Source organism: Felis catus, chromosome D2 (genome assembly GCF_018350175.1).
Source record: "Felis catus isolate Fca126 chromosome D2, F.catus_Fca126_mat1.0, whole genome shotgun sequence".
NCBI lineage: Eukaryota > Metazoa > Chordata > Mammalia > Carnivora > Felidae > Felis > Felis catus.
The window spans coordinates 56,449,405-56,474,670 of record NC_058378.1 but is presented as its reverse complement, the minus strand read 5'-3'; the positions used below and the strand labels follow the sequence as shown (position 1 = coordinate 56,474,670).

General features: G+C 48.7%; 1 protein-coding gene across 2 annotated transcripts in view; it reads left to right on the top strand.

Moving 5' to 3' along the window:
* Positions 1 to 14,255: 14,255 nt before the first annotated feature.
* Positions 14,256 to 25,266, top strand: part of RRP12 (ribosomal RNA processing 12 homolog) — a 30,244-nt gene continuing 19,233 nt past the window's right edge. Inside the window, exons 1-12 of one of the 2 annotated variants that reach the window (XM_003994259.5) lie at positions 14,256 to 14,488; positions 15,052 to 15,281; positions 17,270 to 17,353; positions 18,541 to 18,617; positions 19,374 to 19,479; positions 19,692 to 19,808; positions 20,960 to 21,098; positions 21,193 to 21,320; positions 22,196 to 22,294; positions 22,946 to 23,037; positions 24,703 to 24,814; positions 25,052 to 25,149. In XM_003994259.5, coding sequence (XP_003994308.1) covers positions 14,350 to 14,488; positions 15,052 to 15,281; positions 17,270 to 17,353; positions 18,541 to 18,617; positions 19,374 to 19,479; positions 19,692 to 19,808; positions 20,960 to 21,098; positions 21,193 to 21,320; positions 22,196 to 22,294; positions 22,946 to 23,037; positions 24,703 to 24,814; positions 25,052 to 25,149 — 1,421 coding nt within the window. In that variant the 5' untranslated portion in view covers positions 14,256 to 14,349. The remainder of the gene's footprint in view (positions 14,489 to 15,051; positions 15,282 to 17,269; positions 17,354 to 18,540; positions 18,618 to 19,373; positions 19,480 to 19,691; positions 19,809 to 20,959; positions 21,099 to 21,192; positions 21,321 to 22,195; positions 22,295 to 22,945; positions 23,038 to 24,702; positions 24,815 to 25,051; positions 25,150 to 25,266) is intronic. The other variant, XM_023240800.2, reaches the window with a different exon arrangement.

Sequence of the window (25,266 nt, the reverse complement as noted above, 5' to 3'; positions counted from 1 at the left end):
CTCATCTGTCATCGCCTGGGCCAGGGGCCGTCATCAATGATGAGCCCTCATCTGCCCCTGAGGCCTCTAGTCAGCCTGGAAACCCTGAAACTCTTACGAAAAAATAGCTTCCCTTCCAGCACAGTCCTTTAATTCCCCAGGCCTGGGGAAACTCCCAAGACTGTAACAGCTGTCACCCAATCAGCTTGTTGGTTAAGCTGTTACAAAAACTCAGATAAGGATAATCAGCGGGCACAGCCCTATTATCCTGCACTGTCCCTTAAAACAATAAAGGACTCTCTCAGTCTTCCCTCCCTATTTATTTTTTCCACAGTAGCATAACTTCCTTATCAAGCCCCGCTCTTTCGGTGAAGGACCCAATTTAGAATTGCAGTGCGGCAAGCCAAGTTTTCTGCTGGCTGGAAGCAGGCTCCCCATTCAGCCCACAAGGCTCCCTGGCAGGACACCCCATGTCCTTACTTGTTGAACACCTTGCAAATTCATCCCCTGATGTTCAGATGTCCCCCGCTCGCCAGCTCGGCTGGCTGCTATCTGAAAAAGAGAGGATTTCTGCCTCAGAGAGTGAGTCCAGGTGATTGTAGCTAACGCCTCAAGACTGAGCAACTGAGCGACTGAGCCTGTAAGGAAAGAAGCGCTTCAAGGAAGGCGGCGGCGGAAGCGCATGCTCAGGCCCCCTGCGGTCACCATCTGACAACAAACAGCAGGAATTAGCGTGGCTGGAAAAGAAAGAGGACACCACTACTGTGGACTTGTGACTTCTTACACCCTTCCTTCTCTGTCCTCAAAACCTAGCCTCAGGGGCGCCTGGGTGGCGTCTGATTCTTGATATCAGCTCAGGTCATGATCTCACCATTCGTGAGTTCGAGCTCCATGTCAGGCTCTGTGCTGGCAGCGCGGAGCCTGCTTGGAGTCCTCTCCCTCCCTCTCTCTCTCTGCCCCTCCCCCCCCAAATAAATGAAAATAGACATTAAAAAAACAAAACAAAACCCGGCCTCAGACCTGAGTGTCTGGCCCAGCGATGGCACAAGCCCTTCTCTCTGGATTCCGGAACTCCTCTGGTCTCTAAAACCAGGAGAGGTGCCCTCTGCCTCTAGGCCCTGCATGTGGGAACTATGATAACAAAACCGCTCAGTGAGCAAACTTTTTTGACCCTCTACCTCACTTCCATAGAACTCTTTTCCTAGTCTATTTCTTTGGATTAAATTCTAAGTACAAAACAGGCAGACATTTTATTATTTGGAATAGTTCACATTAAGTTTAGTGAATGACTCAGAGATCAGTGGTATTAGTTAATACAGGATCTCTGAGAAGCAGTTGTGAGACAGGATTTGCATAAAATGTATTAGGGGAAATGCCTGAGACAGAGAATGGGGAGGTGACAGGCTGGCAGAATAGGCGTGACCCTCTTGAAGGAAGGAGGAAAGGAAGGTTGTGTGGGTGGAAGCATCTGGACTGCAGTACATTTCTGAGGAAATTCAGCAAGGCTGTTGAAGAATTCTCGAGCCAAGATCACTCGTCAGAGCAGTCCTTGCCTTTGCGTCGCTGACGCGGGGATACTAAGTCACAGCTGGACAGCCCGTGGGCAGCGTGGCTTCTGTCTGAATGCCATGAGGGATTTCAGAGTGACAGCAGGGGCCCTGGGTCAACCAGCCGTATGAGATCTGAGGGATGTATTCTAAGGACCGTGCAAGGACATTCTATAAATTTGTCAGAAATGTTTTTTATGGGTGCACTAGTGTCTCCTTACTGACTGACCGAGGAAAGCTATTAGAGGTACCTGTCAGCCAAGGGCAAGGTGACCAGGTTTCTAATATGCCTGCTAAGGATTTTGATGGGGGTAGAGCAGGGGAGCCGGTGGCTGTCATTACTTCTGAGTGCAGTGGAGGAAATGCCTGTCTCCCAGAGGTGACAATAGGAGCCAGCTCGGGGGTGTCCAGCCTAAACAATGTGGACAAAAAAGAACAACGATCAGAAACCCACATGAGTTCAAGTGGTGAAACTCAGAGTTACCATATGAGGCAGGATTCCGTTGCCAGGTGTTTACGCAAGAGAAACAAAAGCAAATGTCCACACAAAAATTCATACACAAATGTGTATAAAAGCCTTATTCACAAAAGCCCAAAGGTGGAAACGACCCAATGTCCATCAACTGCTGAGTGGATAAATGTGTAGTATGTCCATACTGCGGCCATAAAAAGAATGAAACACTGGTGCATGCCAACCTAGATGAACCTTGGAAACAATATGCAGACACAAAAGGTGACACGATGGAGGATTCCATTTCTGTGAAATGTCCAGAACAGGTAAATCTATAGAGACTGGAAGTCGATTAGTGCTTGCCTAGTGCTGGGGGCTTGGGAGCTGAGAAATAAGGTGTATGGAGTTTCTCTGTGAGGTGGCCAAATGTTCTAAAATTAGCTGTGGTGATGGTTGCACATATCTGTGAAGTGAACTAAAAACATTCGATTATGTAATTTAAATGGGTGAAGTGCACGGTATGTGAATTATATCTCAATAAGGCTGCTTAAAAAAAAATCTGTGAGAGCCTACCCCCCCCCCCCCCAAGAGCCATCGCTCAAGGGCAGGGAAGGGGGTGGGGGTGGAGAGCTCGGGAAGCTGAAGCCAGGAAGCAGTTCTGGGGCGGCTCCGAATCTCCTCAGGCTGCTCCAGGGATGCCCCTCAGGGTGTGGTTGGGCCAGCGCAGTGGTTCTTACTGAGGCAACTGAGAGACTTAAAGGTGGGGTGAAGGCGAGGCCTCGGTGGCAGCAGGGACAAAAACTTTGAGGTCTGGCCTCAGGCTCCAAACTCTGTCCGCAGGCACCTCACATCTCCTTCCAGGCAAGTGACTGGGAGTCAGGCTCCTAGGTCCCATTTCTGGCTTCACATGTGACCCCGAGGCCGGGGCCTTCCTGGGCTGGCAACCAACTTTTCTCCCTGATCCCCGTCTGGGAATCCCCAGCCCCAGGACCTTGGAGGGAGGTGATGGACACCAGACCTTCTTGCCACAGCCTGGACCAGGCAGAGGATCTCACCTCTAGATCCTCTGAAGATATATCCTCTTGAGCAAACATGGCCACTGTTAAAGCGAAACGCCCTTGGGAAGGTGAATGGTTTGAGCTAGCAGTCACTCGAGGGGGGAAAAATGTTCTCATTTTCCAAAGATTGTCCTGTTGCCATGGCAATGAGTATCCATCGCGCAGGGTTTTAAACCATTTAATGGATGCCAGTTCATCTCTGTTTTACTGAACAATGACAATTTGCCTCAGTGACCACACTTCTGTGAGCCAGCCAATCAGCAATGGCCACACTTTGCCTCCTCTTTGTCCATCACTGACCTTCACCCCTCCCAGCACCTTATAGAAGATCCTAGTTCCCCTCGAAGAGATCGCGCCTTTCAGGCATTGCTCTGCTCGGCTTAAGTGAGTAATAGATTCAGCTTTTTGTTTCAGACATTAAGAAGTGGCCTCTTCCATAGACACATGTTCTGAAATATCCCCTTCCTGGGAGTAATTTAGCCTCACTTCTAGGGCCATTGCTCCAGTGTCATTGGTGAATTAGAAAAAAGCCAGCTCTTCTAGACAGGGCCCAACGAGGACTGGATTTCCAATCCCTCGGCTGGGAAATGAAACAGTCCACAATTTGCACTACTGTGCACAGCAACCCTGCTCACCCCTCATAACTGGTCAACCAGTGAGTGCTGCCCATTCTACCTCCTAAATACATTTTCCAATCCATCACCTCCTCTCTGCCCCACCGCCACAGCCTCTGTGTCAGAGCCCCTCCGTTCTTGCCTGCGCCAGTGCAGTGGTCTCTAACTGGCCCCGGTGACTCCAGTCTTGCCTGACTCTAGGGCCAACATCTCACACTCTTGCTAGCCCCTGTGCCTTTGCAGTTGCTCTTCCCCTGTGGCTGTGCCTCCGCCAACACCTTTCTGGTCCATTCCGACTCGTTCTGCATGATTCAGCTCCAACATCACTGCAATGGGCTGAATGTTTAGGTCCCTCTTCCCCAAATTCATGTTTAAATCCAAACCCCCAAGGTATGATATTGCAAGGTGGGGCCTATGGGAGGTGATTAGGTCATGAGGATAGAGCCCTCATGACTGGGATCGGTGCCTTATAAAGGGGACAACACACACACACACACACACACAAGAGACACCACAGAACTCCCTAGCACCTTCTGCCGTGTGAGGACACAGCAACAAGAGAGAGTCTAATGAATCAGGAAATGACCCTTAATTAATGATGCTGAATCTGCCTGCCCCTGATTTTTTTTTAATTTTTTTTTTGTTTTTTGTTTTTTAATTTTATTTTTAACATTTATTTATTTTTAAAAAAAAATTTTTTTTTTTAATGTTTATTTTTGGGACAGAGAGAGACAGAGCATGAACGGGGGAGGGGCAGAGAGAGGGGGAGGCACAGAATTGGAAACAGGCTCCAGGCTCTGAGCCATCAGCCCAGAGCCCGACGCGGGGCTCGAACTCACGGACCGCGAGATCGTGACCTGGCTGAAGTCGGACACTTAACCGACTGCGCCACCCAGGCGCCCCTAACATTTATTTATTTTTGAGACAGAGAGAGACAGAGCATGAACGGGAGAGGGTCAGAGAGAGAGGGAGACACAGAATCGGAAGCAGGCTCCAGGCTTTGAGCCATCAGCCCAGAGCCCAACGCGGGGCCCGAACTCATCACAGACCGCGAGATCGTGACCTGAGCTGAAGTCGGACGCTTAACCGACTGAGCCACCCAGGCGCCCCCCCCCTGATTTTTTAAAATGTTAATTAATTTTTTGGGGGGGGGAGAGAGAGAGAGAGAGAGAGAGAGAGAGAGAGAGAGAGAGAGAGAATCCCAAGCAGACTCCACACTGTCGGCGTGGAGCCCAATGCGGGGCTCAAACCCTTGAATAGTGATATCATCACCCAAGCCAAAAGCAAGAGTCGGAGGCTTAACTGACTGAGCCACCCAGGCACCCCTGCCTGCACCTTGATCTTGGGCATCCTAGTCTCCAGGATGGTGAAAAACAAATCTCTGTTGTTTATAAGCAGCCCAAACAGACTAAGACAGTCACCTTACCCGAAAGTTGTCCCTGACTCTCCTCCTAGGCCTGACCACACCCTGCCACGCTTGGGGCTCCCACGGCTCCCGGGGGTACCTGGACGACTGCACTGATCGTCACCGCCAGGTGCCTTTGCTGCCGCTCCAGCTGGCCTGTGAGCGCTGCACAGGACTAGGCCTGCTTTTATCTCCTTGTGACCGGATGGCTGTGAGGGACAGGACCTAGGAACCAAAGTAAGTTACACTTCCAACTCTACCACTTAATGCTGTTGACAACTTAAGCCAGTTACTTGACATTTCCCAGCCTTGGTTTCCCCTCTTGTAAAACGTGGGTAACCGTACTTGGCACCTTCCAGGAACAGGAGGGCAGGGTTGGAGACCTCACGAGTCTGGTTTTCAGTTGAAGGAGAGGGAGGAGACAGTGGTTCTATCCACAAAGTCCAGAATGGGGTGGAATTACCTCCAGGACGAGTCACTGTTAACCCGGCCCGGGCTTCACGACAGTCATAGAATTGGATTCCTTAACAATAAAGAAGTAATCGTGCAGTTTCCAAAAACTGGCAGCACCTACTGCACAAAGTGGGTGTGAGGACTCAGCAGAATTGTGCACGCAAGGTGCTGGCACAGTGCCCAGCTCTGCAAGGAGTAATAAATGGTAGTTGTTGCTATTATTACTACCAAGAGTCCCTGACACAGAGACATCCATTAAATGTTAATTCCCTCTCCTCGTCCCCACCACAATGCCCAATACACTCAATGGTAATGTGTGCCGGCTGAATAAATGGAGGACCAGTACTCCCAAAGTACAAGCCGCGTAAAGTATTTTCCCAGATTGCAATGTTCAAAAGCTCTCTATTAAGATCCAGACTCTTCTTCCAGACCCTCAATGTCCTTAGGATCTGCTCCCAATCTACTCTGCCAGTTTCACTTTTGGAAAGTCGCCTCCTAATCAAAGGTATCCCTCTGACAGCCACCCAAGGTGAGGGTGTCTTCTTGGTCCCCCAAAGCTTTACTTGAACCTCTCTCGTGCCTCCAGCTGACCTCTGATTATGTCATGTATTCACTTGGCAAGTAGATGTATTGTACTATATGCCAGACACTGAGGTAGGCTCTGATGACACAAGAGTGGACCAGACATGCCCCCTGTCCTCAGGGGGTCCACAGTCAGGGAGGAGGCAGAGAAGCAAAATGCAGTTCTATGACTTGAGCTTCAGTGAGCATGAAAGTTCCAAGGTCCTGGAGAGAACCAGGTACAACATCCTCGATCTACAAAGGAGGAGACCGAATTGTTGGCTTTGTGCTTGTGTCTGCACTGCTAAGCGGTAAGTTTCTTAAGAGCAGAACAAGAGTCTTTAAGCATCTTGGGGCGCCTGAGTGGCGCAGTCGGTTAAGCGTCCGACTTCAGGCAGGTCACGATCTCGCGGTCCGTGAGTTCGAGCCCTGCGTCAGGCTCTGGGCTGATGGCTCAGAGCCTGGAGCCTGTTTCCGATTCTGTGTCTCCCTCTCTCTCTGCCCCTCCCCCGTTCATGCTCTGTCTCTCTCTGTCCCCAAAATAAATAAACGTTGAAAAAAATAAAATAAATAAAATTGTTAAAAAAAGAGTCTTTAAGCATCTTTATGTACCTCTGTGTGCTTGCTTAGCACAGTGTCTTGTAAGTAATTAGTGCTCAAGGAGTAACTTGTGGGCATGTAACTGAGTTAAATTGTTTGGAACCAGGGGCGCCTGAGTGGCTCAGTCGGTTGAGTGTCTGACTCTTGTCTTTGGCTCCGGTCATGATCTCAAGGTTCCTTGAGTTCGAACCCCACATTGGGCTCTGCGCTGACAGTGCAGAGCCTGCTTGGGATTCTCTGTCTCCTCTCTCTGCTCCTTCCCAACTCATCCCCCCCCCCCCCCCGGCCCTTTCTCTCTTTCAAAAATAAATAAACTGAAAAAAATTGTTTAGACCCAGTCTTCCCAACACCTAGCTGAGCTCCAGAGGCTGCTCATTGCTTACTCCATGAGTTCTTCCCTTCTACCTTAGCAATAGAACGCCCCCTGGGGGGAGGCTGCAATGTTCCCCACTAAAAGGCTACATTTCTCAGCCCCTCTGCAGTGAAGTTTGGCCAAATTACTAAATTCTGGCCAATCAGATGTGAGCCGAACTGGCTTAAAGGGAGCTGACTTGGCTGGGAGTGCCCTCTTGGCTCTTCCTTGCTTTCATCTTACTCAATCTAGGCCTGGGTTGTAAATGTGATGGTCGGAGCTCCTGCAGCCCATCTTTGGAGTATGAGGTGACACTGAGGATGGAAGTCACACACCACGGAGGGTAAAGCAAAAAGAGAAAGGAAGCCCAGGACCCTGAAGACTCTGTGGAGCCACCATATTAGCCTGGATTTGCCCACCTACCTCCTGATTTGCTGCATGTGGAGAATTAATCCTGTGTGTTTAATGAAGCCAGTCTCTTGGGGTCTCTGTCACAGCAGCTGTGCACAATTCATTCCTGATACAGAGGTCCTGACATGAACGGGGGGGTTGGAAGTAGTAAGCGGGGAAATGCCTAATTCTGGAGTAAGAATGAATTTGGGGGCATCGGAAAGCCAGGTTAGAGTGGCAATCACATGGTCTCCGCTCACCCATATTCCCTTCTGCTTATCATGGACACCTACTGTCACGTGGCAAACAAGGGTGGACTCCACCCCGGGGGCAGGCCCCACTTTGAGTAAGAGCACATCCACCATGCCCAGACTTCAGTCCTTTTCATAGTCTGGGTCCCCTTTTGTGCACCAGGCCATCTGCTCATCCCCCCAGACTTAGTCTAGAAAAAGCAAGCTCTTCTTAAAAGCTCATCTTTGGCCAAATGGAGTGTTAATGCGCCAGAAGATGAGGGACGCGCAGCCTACTGTCGCGGCAATGTGCCGGGCCCGGGGCTAAGCTTTCTGCATGTATTATCTCATTTTAGCCTCAGAACAGCAGCCCCATTTTCAGATGAGGAAACTGTGGCTCGGAAAGTTCAGTCACCTGCCCCCAGTCACACCTGGGATGTGGCTCCAAACACAGACTCGCCTACATCCGAAGTCTGGGCTTTGACACAGCTCCGGCAGTTAGGACAATCCTCCAGAGCGGCTGTAAGCCCACTCACTGCCTTGCTCAGCATGGGCTCCCCAGGGCGACAAAGCCTTCCTCCTCCCCCAGAACTCGAGCCCCGAGTTAAACACCCAAATCATCCATCTGCTTCCTCTTTGTTTGGGGCAAGAGGCTAAGCCTCAACTTCCCTTTCCTCCTGTCCAGTGTCATAACAGATAACAGCCTGATTGACTAAAAATGGCTTTCCTGTTGGCCTTGGCTGAGTGTTTTGGGTGCGGCAGCCCCCCGGCCCTCCACACGAACTTCCGAGACAATTTTGAGAGCGGTGGTTAGGAGGGAGCTCCTCAGCTAAGGGCTGGATCTCTTGGCTTTTGCCCATCGACCAACTGTAGGACACCGGGGGTGTCGTTGAACCCGTTCGAATCACATTTCCCCATCTGTGAAATGAGGATACCGCTCTGTCCTCCCCAGTTACATAATAGGTTAGAAGGCGTTTGGGAACTCGAGAAGAGCTTTGGGATAATAGCGAGCTCACATTTATTGCTTTCTCACCAAGTGCCAGGCAGTGTGCTAATAAGCACTTTACACATATCATCTTACTTAGTTCTCATAAACCCTATGGGTTGGCATTTTATAGCTCAGGGAAACTGAGGCGTAGAGAGTAAGGTGACTTGCTCAAGGTCAGACAGCAAGTGGTAGTACTTGGATTCTAACCCAGAGGGTCTAAGCACAGGCCCCATTCTACAAATGTGTGTGGCCCTTATGAGCCACAAATTGTATGGATTATCACGGAGAAGGCTAATTCATTCCTCTGGGTGGAGGATGGTGTTGGAATTCATGGACAGCAAAGTTAGTCCTTAATAAGAAAGGTGAAAGGTAGTTGTGCAGAATGTGAGAAAGTATGCTCAGGCCCTCTGGATGCCTCGCGTCCCTTCTCCTGACACCATCTTCCAGAGGAGGCTCTGAGCGCATGCTTCCAGATGGAGGCCCGGCCCATTCCAGACAGTTCGTTCGTCCCGAGGCGGTACCCAGTTATAATTCAGCAGACTCGGGGGCGCCTGGGTGGCTCAGTCGGTTAAGCATCCGACTTCGGCTCAGGTCACGATCTTGCAATGTGTGAGTTCAAGTTTTGTGCTGACAGCTCAGGGCCCGGAGCCTGCTTTGGATTCGGTGTCTCCCTCTCTCTCTGCCCCACTCAAGCTCTGTCTCTCTCTATCTCTGTCTCTCTCAAAAATAAACATTAATGTAGCAGACTCAGTTTGGAGGCCAGCAGGCGTCTGCTGCAAGGGAAAAGGATGGGAAGACTGCCGCCTGCCTGGGCCTCTTCATCTCCCTTTCTGATCTGCAAAATCCTCGCCCGCTCAGCTGGTATCGCTGCCGCTCTCTAGGGTTTCAGTTTTAACTGGCTGTTTGCAGAGCCCCCTCTGGTGACAAAGGTGCACCACCACACCCTTCGCAAGGTACCACTAACATTTTTGGAGTTGTACCTATTTTGACATAAACACACACTTTTATATTGAATCCTCAGGGTAGCCCGATGGGTTCAGTATTATCACCACTTTACAGAATATGAAATGGTCACTCAGAGAGGTTAAATCTCTGCTCAGCGTCATGCGTAAAGTAAGACCAGACTTTAACCAACATTTTCTATGTCTTCTCTCAGTGACTGGCCCCACATCTAGACCCCTGGTAATGAGCACCAGGTTGCTTACAACAGTTTCCAAACCCGGTTTCCTTTTCCTCCTCAGGCCACCAGTTCCCTTTTCGCAGCCTTACCACCGGGTCTCAGCCTGTGTCCCGGGAGTGGCCTCTGTGGGCAGGTGATGTATTAACTCCCGTGACTGGAAGTGCAGGCCCAGAGTCAGCGCTGAGTTATTTTCTCTGCAGTGACACCTTCTCAGTCTTTGTGCTCTCTTTGCTCTGCATTCCAGGAGCAGTTTCTATTTTTTAGTAAACCAATCAAGAATAACATACATATATATATATATATATGCTAACTAATTTGGATGTAAATTAAAAAAAATAAAATTTAAAAAAAAGAAGAAAAAAAGAATAACATACAGAAGAGCGCACAAATTATAAGTGCACAGATAATGAATTATGACACAGTGAAGACATTCGTGTAAATTCTCTTCTGATACAAAAACATCAGGGGCGCCTGGGTGGCTCAGTCAGTTAAGCATCCGACTTTGGGTCAGGTCATGATCTCACAGTCCATGAGTTTGAGCCCCGTGTCGGGCTCTGTGCTGACAGCTCGGAGCCTGGAACCTGCTTCCGATTCTGTGTCTCCCTCTCTCTCTGCCCCTCCCCTGCTCATGCTCTGTCTCTCTCTGTCTCAAAAATAAATAAAAACATTTAACAAATTAAAAAAAAAATCAGAATATTACCAAACCCCGTATGCCCACTCTCAGTTACCCCCACCATGGTAACTGTTATCCCAAGTTCTAATACTGTATATTAGCAAAGCCTGGTTTTGAACTTCTAAATGGGATCATGCAAAATGTTCCTCCGTGTGTGTCTGGAGTCTTTCTCTCAATTTAGACCATACATGCTGTTGCATGTAGCAGTAGTTTGCTTGTTTTCGTTACTGTATACAGTTGGATATTGTATTATTTCACGATACCAATATAGCACAATTTATTTATCCACTCTGCTGTTGGTGTATATGACATCATTTCCAATATTTGGCTATTATGAACATTACCATATATGTCTTTTATGCATATAAGTATACATCTCTGTAGAGTATATACCCAGAAGTGGATTGGACTACAGAAAAGGCATACATTCAGTTTTACTAGAAACCACCACACAAAAGTGGGCGCATCAGTTGCTCCTCCCTCCAGTCGCATATGTGGCCAGTGGCTCCACATCCTGACCAATGTTGAGTATTGCTAGTCTTTCTAATTTCAGCCATTCTGGTAGGTGCATAGTAGCACTTCATTGTGGGTTTAATTTGCATTTCTCTGTTGATTAATGAGATTAAGCATCAGTTATTAGCATCCATACGTTAATTGGCCATTTGAATATTCACTTTGGTGAAGTGCCTGTTCAGGTCTCTTGCCCATTCTTACTGGATTGTCTGCCTTGTTCTTAGATGTGTAGGATTTCTTTATATACTCTGCCATACTTTGTTAGTTTTATACATTGCAAATATCTTCTCTCACTCCTGCTTGCCTCTTAGTGCTCATTGTGGTGTCTTTTTTGTGAGCAGAATTTCTTACGTTTAGTGTACTCTAGTTTATCAATCTTTTCCTTTACGGTTACTTCTGTGTCTCATCAAATAAGCTACCATGCCATGGAAACTTGTGCAAATCACTTCACCTTTTCTGTACTTGGCAAAATGAAGAGTTGGCTCAGATATTCCAATGAAAATTGGCTGACAGATATTTTGAATTTTACACATCAGTAAACTTTTTTTTTTTTTTTTCTAGAGAGAGTGCAAGTGAGCTGGGGCAGAGAGAGCAAAATCCCACGAGGGGCAGAGGGAGAGGGAGAGGGAGAGAGAAGCAGGGCTCACTGGAGGCAGGGCATGAGATTACCCAAATTGGGGCTCATGCTTACATGATGTGGGACTCAAACTCATGAACCATGAGATCATGACCTGAGCAGAAGCCAGATGCTTAATAACTGAGCCACCCAGGCGCCCAATAAACTTGTTTTTAAAAGAAGACCTGACAAAAGTTTGTCGACTCTTCATTTTGGAAAATCATAGTGTTTGGGGTAAAAAAAAAAAAAAAGAAAAAAGAAAAAAACCCTTCCATTTAGTCTCACTATTGCTTTGTAAAAGAAAGGGCATTTGAACATCGACATCACTGGATTGTACTTGCTTTACTGCAGAGCAGTGAAAGTATTGACCCTGACTGGCATGTGACCTGTGACCTGTGATCTTGATGACCCCTCAGGTGTCTGCTTCTAGCTCCAACACTGCAGTTTCATGAATTTCATCCTGGCCTTCCCTTTACTCTCCATTCTTAGCTCTTTGGTTCTTGGACCAAAGCTCAACTTTTGGTACTTCTTAACTCCCCCAGAAATGTATGTTTTGAGCTTTGTGTTTCTATCTATGGGGTCAAAGACCATCTCAGTTTGGCTAAGTAAAGACTAATTACAGTTATTGGTATTTACATTTATCCTTGAATCAATGCCCAGCATGGAACACAACGTGGGGCTTGAACTCATGACCCTGAGGTCAAGACCTGAGCTGAAGGGCACCTGGGTGGCTCAGTCGGTTAAGCATCAGACTCTTGATTTTAGCTCACGTCATGAACTCACGGTTTCTGAGATCCGGCTCCCCGCTGATCAATACAGATCCTGCTTGGGAATCTCTCTCTCCCTCTCTCTCTGCCCCTCCCCTGCTCTCTCTCTCTCTTTCTCAAAATAAAATAAACATTAAAAAGAAAGATCTGAGACCCTATTGAACTTGTGCCCCTGTTTTAGTCCTCCCTCTTTCCTCCACAACACACACATTCGTTCATTCAACAGTAGTTTGTTGAGTGCCTACACTATTTTCCAGGAGCTCTTCCAAGTCCTAGGAAAGGAAGTGACAAAGACAAAACTTTTGTCTTCATGGAATTTATATGGTGGATCTATGTTTCGCACAAGCTACAGATCAGCTGCAATCAGCTGTGAGAACCATTTTGCAAAAGGATATTTAAGAACAAAGGATGTCTTTAGTCTGTTCAGGCTCCTATACCAAAATAGCATAGGGTTGATAGTTTATAAGCAACAGAAATTTATTTCTCACAGTTCTGGAGGCTGGAAGTCCAAGGTCAGAGTGCCAGCATGGTTGGGTGAGGGTCCATTTCTTGGTTCATAGCCAGCTCCTTCTTGCTGTGTCTTCACATGATGGAAGGACTAGGGATCACTCTTGAATCTTTTTGTAAGACACCAATTCTAGGGGTGCCTGGGTCTCCTGCCCTGTGCTAAGCATGGGGCCTCCTTGGGATTCTCTCTGTCTCTTTCTCTGCCTCTCTCTCACTTGTGTGTACACACACTCTCTCTCAAAATAAATTAAAAAAAAAAATAAGACACCAAATTCCATTTAAGAGGGTTTCACTATCATGACTTAAATATTTCCCAAAGTCCAACCTTTGGGGTGTTATTTCCCCTAACACCATTGCCTTTGGGAGATAGAATTTCAACAGATGGAGTTTGCAGGGATCCAAACATTTAGACCAAAACCAGGGGAAAAATTCACACTGTACCAGGCAAAAGAAGCTGTATACAAAAATTTTGTCAACTTCTGCTTCATTCGGAAGATTGACTTATTGAAGTGTCTTTTTCAGTGGGAGCTAAAAAATGTTTGCAAAATGAATGCATAACGCCTAATCAGCAAAAAAAACTCACCTGGGAGGCACCAGCCTGGCTCAGTTGGTAGAGGGTGCAACCCTTAATCTCAGGGTCCTGAGTAGTGAGTTTAAGCCCCACGTTGGGTGTGAGACTACTTAAAAACAACAAAATAAACTCACCGGGATCCAGTCATAGTTTCACAAAATCAGGTTTGTTGATTTGAAGTGGGGGAGGGAATTCCGGAGGAATCTTGAAATGCTGCACCCCAAGACAAGGGAGGAAAGTATCTTTTTAAGGTTTGGGTTCCAGCTAAAAGATTTTGGAGAGGGTCGCAGGGGAGTGGAAATCAATGCAGGATTGGTTGCTGGTTCTGACACTGGATTAGAAGAGAATAAGGAGAGGGGACTGAGTGCTGCCATGAGGGAAGGTGGTTTTAGCAACTGGGTATCCCCAGTACTAAACGAAAATAACTAACTGGGTTTAGAGCATCACCGGCTGCTTTTTTTTCTCGTTTGGGGACAAAAGATTTCACTCATTCTGGTTTGGCCAGGTTTTGACTCTTTCAAAGAAATTTGTTTCCGCGCGTTACTTTCGAAATTAGATATTACCAAAAAATTATATAAATATACGTTTGTTTTTTTAACCTGCAAAAGAATTCTAGTTTTATAAGGCCCACTCCGGTGGCCGAGAACCGTGGCCCTGGAGTAGAAGCCCCAGGGACTCCCTAAGCTACCAACCTTCTCTGAGCAGCTCAGGGATTCTGAGCCTGGAGGCACTGTAAAACCGGATGTTGACTGTCTTGCCATAGTAACAGACGCAACTCCGGAAGTTACGTCAGAGAAAGAGGAAGTGAAGCCGTCTACGGGTCCACGTGGGTCCTGCGCGTGTTTCCACGGTCCCGGTAGCCGGTGCTTTAATCCCGGTCCGGGTTTAGAAGACATGGGTCGTTCTGGGAAGTTGCCTTCCGGTGTCTCGGCCAAGTTGAAACGCTGGAAGAAAGGCCATAGTAGCGACAGCAACCCTGCCATCTGCCGCCACCGCCAGGCCGCCCGTAGCCGCTTCTTCAGCCGGCCCTCAGGTAGCGGGGTCGGGACCCCGGCGCGCTGGCGGCGGGATTTTAGCGGGCCTGGGTCTGATGGTCTGGGCCTCTCAGGAGGCTCCGGGGTCCAGGCATTGAACCTTTCTTCTCCTAGAACGTCGGATGTGTAGCCTGAAGTAAAGGCCCACTCTCCCCATTAGACAGATGCGGAAACTGAGTCTTTAATAGGGAAATGACTAGCCCAGGGTTCCACGGGGGTCAAGAGTTGGGACTCGGCTATAATTAACTTTGAGTGTCTCTTTACAAAGTGCTTTCACAAAGTGCATTTACTTCCCAAGCCCCTGCGTGTTGTCCCCCACCCCGGTCGACTCCCATCGGCATATTATAACGTCGGGACGCGGGAGCAGAAACTTACCTGAAGGGTTCCGTATCTGGGTTTGCTAAGTTACGGGCTTATGGTGGGCCGATGAGGCAGGCCATGTTCAGAATGAGTCTCTCGAGTTGGGGGACTGGACTCTGCTAGTTTTTGTCGTATGGGTGGATCCTAGCCAAAAGGAGGTTCGGCTAGAAGTGGGGGCCTCACCCGTGCCTCCGGTTTTCAGGAAAAAGCGACCTGACAGTTGATGCGGTGAAGTTGCATAATGAGCTGCAGTCAGGGTCCCTGCGTCTGGGCAAAAGCGAAGCCCCTGAGACGGCCATGGAAGAAGAGGTGGCCCCCGCTCTCACGGAGAAGTCCTCGGCCACCTTCCTGAGCGGCCTCTCCGACTGCACAAATGTCACCTTCAGCAAAGTGCAACGCTTCTGGGAGTCCAACTCGGCTGCCCACAAGGAGGTAGGGGGGAGGGTTCAGGAGAACTCGGGATGGTGAGGAGGAGTCAGACTCAGGCTCTTTATTTTCCTCCAGTGCTGGCTGGCTGCTGCCGGTGACAGCTGGTATTTTGGGATGATGCGTCATCTCTCCTGCCCTGTGTGTTCCCTACTTACTAGCTCTCCTAGGGCAGGTTCCACTTTCTGCTTTTGTCCAACAACATGTCCCCTACTTAAGTGTAAAGTCCTTCAGGGTAGAAATATATTCCAAATACTTATCTTGTCAACTATAGCTAACACAGGACTTTTTACATGGAATAGTTTCAAGAAACATTTGTTGAGTAAATTAATGCTGAATAACAATGGATAGGAAATGTTTTATCTAACAAGAGCTACATTTTATTTGTCGTTTTTAGTTAATACTTTTAAATTATACATATTTATATTCACTTTAAATTGAAAGATGTCAAAATTATAAATGGTACCAAAGTGAAGTGAGTAGAATAAAATGTGAAAGTTGTTTTCCCCACTTAATTCCTTCGTGGTAGTTACTGTTGATGGTCATCATGTATCTACCTGGCCCAGCACTGTCCAACAACACTTAATTGTAAATTTTTTAGTAGCCATGTTAAAAGAAAGTAAAAAGAAGCAAATGAAATTAACCTTAATAATACAGTTAATATATGTAAAGTATTATCATTTCACCATATAATCAATATAAAATGAGATGATTTGGGGTCCTGACTCTTGATTTTGGCTCGGGTCATGCTCCTGTGGTTTGAACCGCGCATCGAACTTGGGGTTCTCTCTCTCTCCCCCGCCCTCACCCCTCCCCCCGACGCCCCTTCACTGCTCACACACACACACCTCTCTCTTAAAAATAAATAAACATTAAAAAAAATAGAATAAAATGAGATGATTTGCATTATTTTTATCATATTAAGTCTTGAAAATCTAGAGTATATATTACCCTTACATCTCCATTTGGATGCTAAACCTTCTTTGGAAGTACTTGATTTGGGCCTAACATTTACAATCACAAAAGTAGGTTCATATTTCCAAGTTCTAAATGTATACTTTCATAAAACTTATAGACGCAAAAGTAGATCCATGTATCTAAGTTGTTTTAAATCTGTGTTTTCTGATAACTAAAATATTTATTTTGAAATTTAATTTATTAAAATATTAAGATTAAAGATTCAGTTCTTCAGTCACACTAGCCATGTTTCAAGTGCTCAGTAGCCTCTTGTGAACATTACTGTCCTAGACTTTTTTGTATATTTTTTACCCACATTTTGTTAGGTTTACAGATCATATTTTATTTTTATTGTTATTTTTTGAAGGCTTTATTTATTTTTGAGAGAGAGAGAGAGTGAGTAAGCACACAAGTGGGGGAGGTGGAGAGGGAGAGGGGGATAGAGGATCAGAAGCAGGCTCCGCACTGACAGCAGAGAGCCTGATGCGGGACTCGAACTCACGAACCGCAAGATCATGACCTGAGCTGAAGTCGGATGCTCAACCAGCTGAGCCACCCAGGCGCCCCCGCCCCCTGATTATACTTTATATGCCGTTTTCTGCAGTTTTTTCCCCACTGAACAGTATTTCTAAATTAATGTAGTGTTTTCCTCACTCTTTTCAGTAGTTGTGTAGTATTTGAGTCTATCATTATTTACCATGTAGTGACAGTACTTTATTAACCCTCTGTTGATGGCCGCTGTATCCTAGTCGGTTGCTGCAGTGAACACGCTTGTACATAAACATTTGCAATTTTCTGCAGGTGTTCCTGTAAGAGACCCGAGTCCTAGAGGTGGAATTTTGGCAAACATGTCTGAGTCTGCCTGTTTGCTAGGCCTCATGGTGTGTACCCCTGGCTCTGATTGCAGCTCCTCTTGTCTTGTCTACCTGTAGGCTTTGTCAGGAGAACAGTTTGTGAGGGAGCAAGGAAAAGAGGCCAGTCCCAGGACAGGCTTAGATCTAAATAGATGTCATAAGTGCCTTCTCCCTCCCGTGCAGATCTGTGCTGTTCTGGCCGCTGTCACTGAGGTGATTCGCTCCCAGGGAGGGAAGGAGACAGAGACTGAGTACTTTGCTGCACTGGTGAGTGGGTGTGACTTGGGAATGGGTGTTCACAACAACAGGTGACTCGAGCCGTAGGGAGAAGAAGGGTGCTCCTGGTGTGTGGAGATAGAGCAGGACATCCTTGAATAGGGGAAAGTGCTTCAGGAGCATCTGGCTGGCTCAGCCAGAAGAGCATGCGACTCTTGATCTCGGGTCGTGAGTTTCAGCCCTATGTTGGACCGAGAGATTAACCAAACAAACAAAAAACAAATAACAAAAAAAAACCACATCAAAAGTGCTCTCATTCTCAGGCGGTTTGATAAGGCTGATGCTATTTGCTACACTGTCATTCTAGAACAAGAATCCACTACTCTGGTGGTGGTTGTTGGTGAAGTGTGTTCAGGGGTGGGGCAGGGTTAGGGGGCCAAGACCTTTTTGTGGGGCCAGGCTATCAAAATTATTTCTATACTAATACTAGAACATGATTTGCCTTTTCATCTCATTCTTTCATGAGTGTAATGTGGAGTTTTCTGGAAGTTACAGCCTGCCTGATGATATTATTCTGACAGCTAATTGTGCTTGCATATGCTTGTATTTTAAAATGTTCTGACTTTTAATTTTTAATATGGTAAGTATCAGTAATATAACCTATGTAAACAAAACCTCTTTGGGGAATTCTCCAAAAATGTTAAGGGTGTAAAAGTTTGAGAACTACTGCTGGAATAGGAGTTGGCAGACTACAGCCCATGGGAATAACCTGAGCCATGGCCTGTTTCTGTACAGCCTTAGAGCTAAGAATGGTTTTTACATTTTTAAAGGATTGCTCAAATACAGAAGAATATACAACAGAGACCATATATGGCCTGCAAAGCCTAAAGTATTTATTACTGGCCCTTTACAGAAAAAGCCTTCCAGCCCCTGCTCTAGAGTAATGAAATAAATTAGATAGCAATGTATGGTTTCTATCACGTGCCAGGCATGTTGTGATTTATTTATATTAATTCGGTGAAACCTCACAACTTACTATCTCTATTTTACAAATATGGGTCCTGAATCACAGAAAGGTTCAATTGCTAGCCTAAATCACACACTGGCAAAGCTGGGATTTGAACCTCTGACACCAGTGTTCTTGGTCAGAACCATTCTGCTGGGCATACGGTGTCCTCAGCACCCCATTTGCCCCAGCTTACACATTTCCCATTCATCCCCTGTGGTCTGGCCCTCAGATGACAACAATGGAGGCAGTGGAGTCCCCTGAGTCTCTGGCTGCTGTTGCTTACCTGCTGAACCTTGTCCTGAAGCGGTGAGTTCTGGCTCTGGTTTGAATCCCAAGTCGCTTACGGAGAAAGAGTGCAGGCAGGAGGAACTGGATGAGGGAATTGTTAAAAAGAACAAGAGGGGTGCCTGGGGGGCTCAGCGTCTGACTCTTGATTTTGGTTCAGGTTGTGATCTCACGGTTCATGGGATCAAGCCTCACATCGGGCTCTGTGCTAGGCCATGGAGCCTGCTTAAGATTCTCTCTCCCTCTCTCTCTGTTCCTCTCCTGCTTGTGCCCATGGGCATGCGTGCACGTGCTCTCTCTCTCTCTCTCTCTCTCTCTCTCTCTCTCTCTCTCTCAGCAAAAAAAAAAAAAGACCAGGACCTTAAGTATCAGGTGGCATTCTGATGAGGCTCCCAGGGTGGCTCGGGATGTTGTACACAGAGTGTGAGCGCTGGTGCCTGGGAAGGGGGTGGCCCTGCTCAGTGAGTGGGGCCGGAGGCACGGGCTGGGATGTTGGCACCAGGATACCTGGAGGCTTGCAGTTAGGGGAGGAGGTGAGGAGAGGATTGAGGTGAGCTAGTAAGGGCCCACCTTGTGGGTAGAGAGAATGGGTAGTGAAGAAGGTGCGGAGGCGCGGAGTTCAGGTGCCATGGAAAGCACACTGAACTGCTCACTTGCTGAATTATTGAGCCGGCACTGCCTCCTGTCTAGCTTCCTCCTTCAGACCCGGGCTGGGCCTGCACCAGCTGCTTTCGGAGGCCCCTTGGGGTTCCGACCGTTTCTCTTCTCTCCCCACAGTGTGCCCAGCCCCGTGCTCATTAAGAAGTTTTCTGATACCTCCAAAGCCTTCATGAACATCATGTCAGCTCAGGCCAGCACTGGCTCCACCTCTGCCCTCCGATGGGTTAGTGTCTGGGTCTGTTTCCCCTCTGCCATCTTCCAGAGCCCCACGGGTTTGGCTGAAGCTTGGATACTCCCTGGGTGGGGCGGCAGGGGGAGGATATAGGCACTATGTGGACCTCAGATGGATCCCCGTGCAGTTTTCTGGAATTGATGAAAACCTGGGCTCTTTCCCCACCTGGGGTGAAGCTGACAGACTCTGACTCTCCTTTCAAGGTCCTCTCCTGCCTGGCCACCCTTCTGAGGAAGCAGGACCTCGAGGCCTGGAGCTACCCTGTGACCCTGCAGGTGTACCATGGGCTGCTGAGCTTCACAGTGCACTCTAAGCCCAAGGTGAGGCTGCTGGGCCCCCAGAACATGGGAGGGGAGGGCGGTGGCCACTCTGGTAACTGTGCTGGGGCTGGTCTGTCTGAATGGGATTGGGGAGGTTGCCCTGAGGATACTTGCCTGGATGTTCTACTTTTTGCCTCTGACGCCTTATTTGCTTAGCTCTAGAACGTGAGGGGCAGTTCCTTGTCCTACAGGAGGGATGCTCAGTGTCCGGCCCTCCTGAGTCTCTGCTGCCTCGTTGGTCAGTGACCAGTTTAGCTGCAGTGGCAGGAAGGGGCAGAGTGGGGCTTTGGAGTCCCACAACCTCAGTTGGACACTGGATTTACTACTTGTGCTGTGGTCTTGGGCAAGTTACTTAACCCGTCCCAGCCTCGGTTTCCTAGCTGTAGAGTAGGGATAGTAATACCATCCTTACTGCAAGGGCGTGTGGAGACTCCAGTGTCCCTCTCAGGCTGGCACGGTTCCTGGCTTATAGCAGGCACTCAGTAAATGGTGGTCAGCCACTCCGTTCCCTCCTGAAATTTAGGGCAGGGAGTACATAATAGTAACAACAGTCCGTGATCACTCAGTGCTCAGCACACCATCCCAGGTAGGCTAACGCCTCTTTCCCTGTGTGTACGTGGTGCTCTTTCCCTCACTTTCTGCAGGTCTCTGCTGAAATGTCACTTCACTGCAGTGACACTTTCCTGACCACTGTATAAAAAGTAACAACCCTTGCTGTGTGGTCTGCAAAGTACGTTTACCTTCTGGTGTATGTTTGTTTTCTGTCTCCCAAGTACAGTGCGAGTCGTTTGTTCCGGCCACAGCCAGACTGCCAGCTCCGAGCACAGTGCCTGGCTTGATGCACACTTGGTATTGCCGGGTGACTGGCTGAGTAAGCGAATCCCTGTAGCAAAGATGAGAACACTGAAGCTCAGAGATGAAGCGTTTGGCTTGCTCAAGGCCGTTTGCTGAGTTAGTGGGAGAGCAGGGATTGGAGCCGAGGTTTGTCTCATTCCCCAGCTCAGGAGTCTGCGCACAGGAAGGCCTGGGCACAGCATCGGCCATGTAGGAGGCATGCCATCAATGCTTGTCGGTTGGTTGTGACAAGCACCGAAGCTGCTGGTTGAGTGCTGACCCGGCCCCAGCCCCAGCCCCTTTTCCTTGCCCCTCAGATCCGGAAAGCTGCCCAGCATGGAGTGTGCTCGATCCTCAAGGGTAGCGAGTTCATGTTTGGTGAAAAAGCCCCTGCCCATCATCCTGCTGCCATTTCCACCGCCAAGTTCTGCGTCCAGGAGATTGAGAAGTCTGGAGGTGGGAACCAGGTTGACAGCAGGGTGGATGGGGGTGGAGGACGGGGCTCACCGTGGAGAGTGGGCTGGAGGCTCAGCCCCCTCTTGTGTGCCAGGCTCCAAGGAGGCCACCACCACGCTGCACCTGCTGACGCTGCTGAGGGACCTGCTCCCCTGCTTCCCAGAAGGCCTGGTGAAGAGCTGCAGCGAGACTCTCCTCAGGGTCATGACCTTGAGCCATGTGGTGAGCTCAGCCCAGGAGCCAGAGGAGCATGCCGGGGTGGGGGGCTTAGCTTCAGACCTGGGCCCCTGGTGCTGATGCTTGGGAACTTGCTGCTCAGGCCAGAAGCAGGGCCTAGGGTCTCCCCATCCCAACCCTGCTCTTACCTACAACCAAGGACCCCAGCCATCGCTGGTGTCGGATAGACCACGCTCTCTTCACGGTCCTGGTCCCGTTGGGAGCTGGCCTCAGGGAGCAGGTCGGGAAGGGAGAGCTGTGGTAAGGCTGGTACGGCGCCAGCCCTCTCCCGGCTTGAGCTCTGTTTCAGTCACAATCGCGGTTCTTTTTCTTTCTTTTGCTTATTTACTAACAGATCCGTATAGTGGCTTTAAAGGTGCAGAAAACGATTCTCTGCATTTCTGTCATGCTGGCAGAATCCTGTTAATCTTTACGTATCCTCTTGTAGCATTTGTTCGCATGTGTGTTTTAAAGTTTGCGTCACATAAATCACACGATCATTGTTTAAAAGGAAAAACTCATTCAGAACAACTTGCTGTGTATCCTTTCAGACTTTTTTTTTGGATAAACCAATACAGATAAAAACATGAAAATACAGGCATAAACTATAGTGTGTACACCACTTATAGTCTGCTTTTGTAGCCTATTATGTTAAAAATGTTTTATGTTTCTCTGTTAACTTTGTTTAAATTATTTCAAAATTTTCAGTGGTTGCCACGCCTTCCTGAAGTGACAGTCCTCTGAGTGTGCAGGTGTGGGGGGCATGCTCGAGGTCAGGGCCCTGGGTCTCCCTCCAGCCCAGCTTCTAGAGTAGGAGGTTGAGGAGCCCAGGGCAGCCATGGGCTTTGCGGTTCCCCACTAAGCCTACCTGTCCTCTCCAGCTGGTGACAGCCTGTGCCATGCAGGCCTTTCATAGCCTCTTCCACGCCAAGCCCGGCCTGGGCACCCTGTCAGCAGAGCTCAACGCCCAGATCATCACGGTGAGGCCTGATGGTGGAGGGGCATTGCAATGCTGGGGCGTGGGGAATGGGGGTGATGTTACTTGTCTACAGAGTGAGGTTGAGTGGGCTGGATGGGCTGCCCCAGAGGAGGAGGCCAGTAGATGAGCAGACAGGAGGCAGGCATCCAGGAGACTGGCCACCAAAGCCACATCAGTGTCCACAGGAGCTGTGGGCCCTGACTCTTCACTTACTTAATAAACTATTTCAGTATTGTGTCGTGGTATAACCCACACCTTGAACAGAAGCTCTCGAACTTAGGGATCCCTGTATGGATTTGAGGAAGGAGGGCATAAACACCCCCCAAATTATTTGCAAAATGTGCATTATTTGCCCATGCACTTTTCCAGAGAAGGGCTCTGGGGCTTTTGTGAGATCCATAAGGTTGTGTGACTCAAGTTTTACTCAACTGCTTCTAGAGACTTTGATCTCATAGGAGCAGAACTGGAAGGGCTTCATGGAGTCCAGAAAGGCAGGACCTGGGAAAGCTAAGGGGGCTGTGAGTTCTAGGGTCACGTGTGCAGGCCTGTCACTGGGACGTGCTAGTGTGTGGGGATGGGAAGGGGTCATTGTCATTAGGCTGCTGTTAACACACTTGCTCAGTCATCTGCTTATTCCCCGTCCCATCTCTAGGCCTTATATGACTATGTTCCCAGCGAGAATGACTTACAACCCTTGCTGGCCTGGCTTACGGTCATGGAAAAAGCCCACATCAACCTGGTCAGGTAGGGGTGCGGTGGAGGGGTGTCCTAGGACCTCCAGCTAGGCTACCTGCTCTGCAGTACAGATGGGAGGGACGTGAGCCAGGAGCTGGAGAGGGATGGCGGCATCTCCTTGTTGAGTGTGCTACAGACCAGCTCTTGTGGTTGCGAGGCACAGGGCAGGATGGTGTGGCCTGTGTCAGCTAGAGCCAGTGCTTTCCTCCCCGAGCAGTTATGAGCGAGCTCTGAGGGGCAACAAGATGGCTGAGAGCACCGCACTAGGGTGCCGGGAGTGCCCGAGTTTCATCCTGGTTCTTGTCAGCCCCTGAGTCCTGTGTAGCTGGTTTCCTTCTCACACGATCTTGTCCACTTTCTGTGGCTTCACCCCTGTGCCCACCTGGGTTAATGGTCCCCTCCTCTGGGGTTCATGGTCCTGCAGACCCAGTTTCTGCTGTGTGTCTGTTATGATATATTTGAGCTTGGCCACTTCCTAGTAGCTACTCGACACGCCACTGTTCCAGAATAAGGAGAGAAAATAAGTGTATCAGTTGGTGACTTGCGTTTTACCTGGAACAAGGGTCTCTGAGTCCTGGTGGAGTGTCTCCACCATGCTATGTCTGTCCCCTGTCCACTGAGGGGTTCCCATCTCCCGCTCTCTCTCAGGCACCGTGCTGAGTGCTTGGCATCCTTGCTTCCTGTCACCCATCACAGCCACCCTGGGAGGAAGGGCTTAGCCTGTCTCATGAGGCTGACCCAGAAGCACTGTGAGGTAGCTAGTCACGCCGCTCCTGAGGAGCAAAGGCAGGTCTCCAGCCCACGTCCTTTTCCCACACCATCCACCTTTTACCTGGAAATTCTGGAAAGTAGCAAAATAGCCTTACAGTCCACTTCTCTGTATTAATCTTACCAGGAGGCCTCCCACAGTTGTGCCACGATATACTTCCCAGGCTATTTGTTATAATGCTATGGGTAATGACAACCCTAGAAACCAAGAAATAACCAAAATGTGCCCCCAGAGGGGACTGTTCACTCTACAGTGAAATACTATGCAGCCGTTAGAAATTACCAAAGTAGATATGCGCATACTGACATAGAAAGACCCCTAAGACACATCAAGAACAGCGTGGATGGTAGGACTCTGCACACTCTGGAGCAAGACTTAGCAGGATATGAATCCTGATGCCCCTCTCTCACTAGCGGAGTGGCCTTGGGCAAGTTACTTGACTTTTCTGTGCCTTAGTTTCCTTACTTATAAAACGGGAATGGTAATGGGAATTAATCTCAGTGGTTGCAAAGATTAAGTGAACGAATGTGTGTTATATCAGTGCTTGGCATATGAAAAGTGGTAGGTAGATGTTAGCACGTGTCATTACTTTATATGTTTGTATACGTATAACAACTTCTGGAAGAATATTTGAGAAACCTAACCTTGATATTCCTCTGGGAAGTGCATCTGAAGGTCAGTCCAAAAGAAAGTTGTGATAATGGAAGCATGCTTTTTATTTTATACTCTGAAGACCTATTTGAGTTTTTCACCACATGCGGCTATTACTTGAATGACAGCACTTTTTAAAATTGCCCACTAAAAGGACCCTGTAGAACCCTGCAGATCAGTGACTGTCACTGGACCTGGGCTTCTCGGCCTTGAGGCCCAGGGCCAGGCTCCACAGAAGCCTTTTGTGTTGACAGACTGCAGCGGGACCTGGGGCTGGGCCACCTCCCTCGCTTTTTTGGAACTGCGACCACCTGCCTCCTCTCCCCACACTCACAGGTGGTGACGGCTGCCTCTCAGAGCCTTCAGGTACCCCCAGCCCCAGCTTTAGTGGGGGAAGCAGGGAGTGCAGAAGATTCTGCTGGCTGCCCTGTCTCTCCCAGAGCTCACCCTAGACCTCCAGCTGCGTCCTGGAGGGGAGGTTCTTGTCGGGGTGGGGGAGGTGGGCAGGATATCGGCCTAGAAGTGTCCAAAAGCAGTCACCTGGGAGGGCTCAGGGGCACTGGAGGCTGCTTTGGGTCAAACAGCTGTGGCCTCTTTTTGCAGGAGATCCTGAAGGAATGTGTCGCTCCCCACATGGCCAGCATTGGCTCTGTGACTTCTTCGGCCTCAGGCCCTGCCCAGTATGTCGCCAAGATGTTCAGGTGAGAACGTAGCATCCGCTTTAGGAGGGAATAAGGTGTTCCTTGTAGAAAGTTCTGTGTAATGACAGGTGTTCCACTTGTCACCGGCTGTGGACATGTGTGCAGTGCCAGAGCGGC